Source organism: Bison bison, unplaced genomic scaffold, assembly GCF_000754665.1.
Source record: "Bison bison bison isolate TAMUID 2011002044 unplaced genomic scaffold, Bison_UMD1.0 scf7180017864304, whole genome shotgun sequence".
Classification (NCBI taxonomy): domain Eukaryota; kingdom Metazoa; phylum Chordata; class Mammalia; order Artiodactyla; family Bovidae; genus Bison; species Bison bison.
Window position 1 is genome coordinate 9,147,152 of NW_011494876.1, and position 5,655 is coordinate 9,152,806.

At 35.4% G+C, this 5,655-nt stretch overlaps 1 protein-coding gene across 9 annotated transcripts in view; it reads left to right on the forward strand.

Annotated features, from left to right (window-relative positions):
* DNAH12 (dynein, axonemal, heavy chain 12) overlaps positions 1 to 5,655 on the forward strand; it is a 192,246-nt gene that overhangs the window by 152,303 nt on the left and 34,288 nt on the right. For 8 of the 9 annotated variants that reach the window (XM_010851635.1, XM_010851634.1, XM_010851636.1 and 5 more), the window contains 2 exons: positions 1,009 to 1,201; positions 3,234 to 3,426. In XM_010851635.1, coding sequence (XP_010849937.1) covers positions 1,009 to 1,201; positions 3,234 to 3,426 — 386 coding nt within the window. Of the gene's footprint in view, positions 1 to 1,008; positions 1,202 to 3,233; positions 3,427 to 5,655 lie in introns of those variants that run through there. The other variant, XM_010851643.1, reaches the window with a different exon arrangement.

Consider the following 5,655-nt stretch of genomic DNA (forward strand, 5'->3'; position numbering starts at 1 on the left):
TCCCTCCCCTCCCTCCCTCCCCCCATACCACTCCCTCTGGGTCGTCCCAGTGCACTAGCCCCAAGCATCCAGTATCGTGCATCGAACCTGGACTGGCAACTCGTTTCTTACATGATATTTTACATGTTTCAATGCCATTCTCCCAAATCTTCCCACCCTCTCCCTCTCCCACAGAGTCCATAAGACTGTTCTATACATCAGTGTCTCTTTTGCTGTCTCGTACACAGGGTTATTGTTACCATCTTTCTAAATTCCATATATATGCGTTAGTGTACTGTATTTATGTTTTTCCTTCTGGCTTACTTCACTCTGTATAATAGGCTCCAGTTTCATCCACCTCATTAGAACTGATTCAAATGTATTCTTTTTAATGGCTGAGTAATATCTTAATAATGCAAAACTTCTGTGTCATTGTTATGCATGAAAGGAAATTTGAACAAGTATCAGATATTCTAAAATAAATACCTTGCCTTCCTTTGATTGCCTTAGTCACTGTTATTTAGATTGTTGTTCTCTAGAAAACACACTTAAGTTGAATCCAGCCTGAAATTCCTTTATCTTATGACCAAGGGCCACACAAAGTCCATTACTATGAATAGCAATGGTTAATGTGGACCAGAGTTGACTTTAGGTAAACATTGTCCACCTTGTATATCTTTCTGCTTTTAAATTTTTTCTCTGTCAAACTCTAGTACTTTTAAGAGCTTTAGTCATTTATAAATAATTTTGGAACCATTATTGAAAATTAATAGAGGAAGTAAGATCAAAAGGAATCTTAATTTAGAAGGCTCCATGACAACCAGAAAAGACATCTTATATTACCCCAGAATTAATGATTCATGCTATATAATTGCTTACTTGCCTCTGTGTCTTTGGCTTTTGCAACACTTGTATTCTATTTGAAATTACTTTATGACATTTTACTTATAACCTAGGATGGATTTTAACAGAAGGGGAAAGGCTATGTAACTTTGGCTTATTTATTATGCATTTTTCTCTGAAATACAGGTGGCATTGATTGCATCAGACTTGGTGAGGTCATTATTGAGTATTCCTTTGATTTCAAGTTTTATATCACCACAAAGTTGAGAAATCCACATTATATGCCAGAGCTGGCTACAAAGGTATCTTTGCTCAATTTCATGATAACTCCAGAAGGACTTGAAGATCAATTACTTGGTATTGTTGTTGCAAAGGAGAGGTATGTATTTTCTTAGATACTTTCAGATAGTCTAGAAAAGAATATTTGTAGGCCATAAAGTTGGCTTGAGGCTCAACATTCAGAAAACTAAGATCATGGCATCTTTGTTGATCATGACAAAGATGATCATCATGGCAACTTTGGCCACCTGATGTGAAGAACTGACTCCTTGGAAAAGCCCTGATGCTGGGAAGGATTGAAGGCCGGAGGAGAAGGGGACAACCGAGGATGAGATGGCTGGATGGTGTCTCCGACTCAATGGACATGAGTTTGAGTAAACTCCAGGAGTTGGTGATGGACAGGGAGGCCTGGCGTGCTGCAGTCCATGGGGTCTCAAAGAGTTGGACACGGCTGAGCGACTGAACTGAACTGAATACTTCTGTTATGTGATTATTCTGAAATCTTGTCTAAATTTTATTGTTGTTCATTCGCTAAGTTGTGTCCCACTCTTCGCGATCCCGTGAACTGCAGCACGCCAGGCTTGCCTGTCCTTCACAATCTCCTGGAGTTTGCTCACATTCATGTCCACTGAGTCAGTGATGCTATCTAACTCATTCTCTGCTGCCCTCTTCTCCTTTGCCTTCAGTCTTTCCCAGCACCAGGGTCTTTTCTAATGAGTTGGCTCTTCACATCTGGTGGCCAAAGTACTGGAGCTTTAGCTTCAGCATCAGTTCTTCCAGTGAATATTCAGGATTGATTTCCTTTAGGATGGACTGGTTTGATCTCCTTTGTCATTATAAATTAAATAAATACAGAATTCTTTAAAACAATCATTTTATAACAAATAAGTTATAAGCCAACCATGTTATATTGGGCTTTTAGTATGGGTAATAGGATTTAGGTGATGTGCCATGACTTTTGACTTGTATCTGATTGTTTGAAAAAAAAATTTTTGTTTCTTGAAATGTATGTTTTGGACAAAATCAGAAATGTGTTCAAAGACATATACAGAATATTAATGAAATAAAATACTTAGGACAAGAATGAAAAAGCAGGATACAAAACTATATATGATAGGGATAATTTGTTTTTCAAAGTTAATACATGAATGGATATCCATATATATGAAAAAAAGATTGAGAAAGAATACACCAGAATATTAATAGTGATAATCCTTAGGAGTAGTAAGATTATGGATAACTCATTATTTTTCCATTACTAGCGTGTGTTATTTTTTTTTAATGAGGAAAAATATTATGATCCCTGGAAGGGCTACTAGTAAAGAATTGCTTCCTGGGATTTCCTTTAAAGTGGCTAAGACTGTAAGCTCCCAATGCAGGCCCATCTTTTATCCCTGGTCAGGGAACTAGATCCCACATGCCACAACTAAGACCTAGCACAGCCAAATAAATAACTATTTTTAAAAAAAGAATTGCTTCCTGAAGGAAATCTTTGACTCAGCTTGAAGCTTAATATAACACTATCAAGTAGTCAATTAAATGAAATCAATTTATAAGTGAAAATATGTACCATGAGGTACTTTAGTTATTTTCAGTATTCATCCCACTTGCATAATATCTAAGACAGAACTATGTCATAACATATTCTATAACATGAATTATGTTATTTGAAGTTTCATACCATCTTTGTTAAGGTATTAAGTGCCAATTCTTTTACTTTGAGCCAGTTGTATAAGTCATCTTTTCTGTGTCTGCTATTATAGAAGAGATGCTGAAAATGAGACTGAATATGATTAAGCCAAGGAATAGAAGTTTCATATTCTGAGTGTCTTTTCCAGTTCTTATTCTCACACAATGAGCTAAGCCATATGGGTAAACTTAACATATTTTTGGACTTAACATAGTATATATTATTGCTGCATTTTACATATTTATAATTAATGCTTTTTTTTTTGCTTGAATTTCTCAAATCATTTTCATGGAAATGTTTTTTCCTTAAGTTAAAGAGGTTAATCATCTTAATTTGTGTTACGTGTCTACGAAATTGTTATATTTAAATGCCTACAAAATGGTGATGTCTAATATTTAGATAAAATACTACAAATTTAGATCAAATGTTTTTATCTTTTTAGACCAGAGTTAGAAGAGGAACGAAATGCTCTTATTCTTCAGTCTGCAGCTAATAAGAAACAGCTGAAAGATATAGAGAAAAAAATTTTAGAAACATTATCATCTTCAGAAGGAAACATTTTAGAAGATGAAAGTGCGATTAAAATCTTGGACTCTGCTAAATTGATGTCCAATGAGATAACCAAGAAACAACAGGTAAAAAAAGAATCCTAGAAATTTTTTTGATTCTTTGGAGTCCAGTTTGCTCCCACTTCCTAAGTAAAGTGCTGTAGTAGGCTTATGGGAAGAGGAAAATAATTCATAAAATACCACAGCATATAAACTAGTTTTAAACTCATAAGAATATCTCTTACTGTTGAATCATTCAAAATCTGTGTCATCTATGTGGTACCTATAAATAGAAGAAATAAATTTGGAGTGAAAAAAAGTTTTAATATAATTTTTGTTGTTCCATAGGTAGGGTAAGTGAGTCAGGTTCATTCAAGTTTTGATTGACTCCTCAACTAAAACTTCAGTTTGAGAACTTGGCTTGCCTCTGTTCCTGGTTGGAACTTAAGATGTATGAGGTCATTGCTGGTTATTTGGACAGTACGTGGTTCTAGGAGCTAATGAGGATGTTCTTCTGGTGTTGCCTTGTCATCTGTCTGAGAGGGAGGAGGTATGAGAGTTGGGAGTGGCAGGTGGAGGAAGAAGACTCACACAACAGCATACTTGCTGCAAATTAATCTAATGCAGTCAAATGGTATTTAACATTTTTTTCAAATGGTATTTTTATATTGTCTTAAAAAAATATAATCCTAGTGTTACAGGTTAAAGGGGCCTTAGCTATTAGTCATTTTAGCATTTCATAGTTGAGAAGAGCAGGGCCCAGAAAAAATAGTTAAGCCCCAAGTTTACACAATGAAATGATAATACAGATTGACTTCAGTAGGCTTACTTTAATGATTTTCAGACCCTTCTATCCTCTTTAGCCCACCCAATGAACTACACATATCTTTAGTATTGGGATAATTAAAAAATAAGGAGAATCCTAAGTAGAAATTTCACTAATTGCTCGGCATCCTTCTGTTTGCACCCTACCTCACTCACCCGTTTTTGGGGGAGAGGACTTCCCTTTGGGATGGGTTTAGTTTATGTGAATGTGAGGGAAACGACTCTCTCTGGGTGTACTGTTTTGTTTTGTGCTTGTGTTTTTCATTTCAAGAGAGCCAAAAGGAGTAATGTCTCAGAGTAGCCTCTCATCTGGGGTCCATGGCTGAGATATTTGATAATGTCTACCTTCCCAATTACTGTCTATCAAAACAGAGCCCATTCCTCACTCTCCTCTCACCACATTTTTTTCAAAGTGAAAGAAAAGACAAGAAGCATTTATCAGCTTATGTTCTATTAGGCTCAAAGAGGAAAGTAGATATCAATATTTATTTGTTCAAATACTTTATCTTACAAAGAGAGAGAAATTTAATCTTGTCTTTTTGACTGGGTCTCATTGATCTTTACAAACATAATTTAGAAATCTCTATATATTTTGATTCAAAACTTGCTCTGTATATGGCCATGACTTCTGTTCCACCCACTCAACGTCAGAAAACACATCTTCACAGCAAGTCTTTGCACATAGTCTAAAACCCACCTTCCTTTTTGTCCCAAACCATAAATTAAACAAACACAAGTGAAACTTTAAGGATTTGTTCTATAGGTTCCAGAGGTTTCCCCCCAACAAAAGTTGTCATGACTAAAATACATTCTAGTGGATTCTAGGGAAGTATAATATATATAAATATAAAATATATAAATATTACTGTATAAATATATAATATATATAAATATCAGGAAATTTTTACAGATAATAAATTCTCCTGGTGAATTTCACACTTCAATTTTTTAACATCATATGCTCACAATGTTTATTTGTTAGAAAATAACAAATTGTTTGATTTTAGGTAATTAATAACAATTAATAAAAACTCTCTATGTGTTCATACTAAGGGTTCAAGTATATGTAAATGTAATGCTATTTATAAATATACTATAGAGCAAGCCTTGGAACCTGAGTTAAATTATTATTTACTCTTCTTACTGTTAATGGTAAATGTAATATAAATTAACATTTACCATTAACAGTAAGCAAACTGAACTGAACTGAACTGAATGGTAAATGGTTCGGTTCAGTTCGGTTCAGTTCAGTTCAGTAGCTCAGTCATGTCCAACTCTTTGCCAACTCATGGACTGTAGCACGCCAGGCCTCCCTGTCCGTCACCAACTCCCGGAGTTTACTCAAACTCATGTCCATTGAGTCGGAGATGCCATCCAGCCATCTCATCCTCTGTTGTCCCCTTCTCCTCCCACCTTCAATCTTTCCCAGCATCAGGGTCTTTTCCAGTGAGTCAGTTCTTCCCATCAGGTGGCCAAAGTATTGGAGTTTTA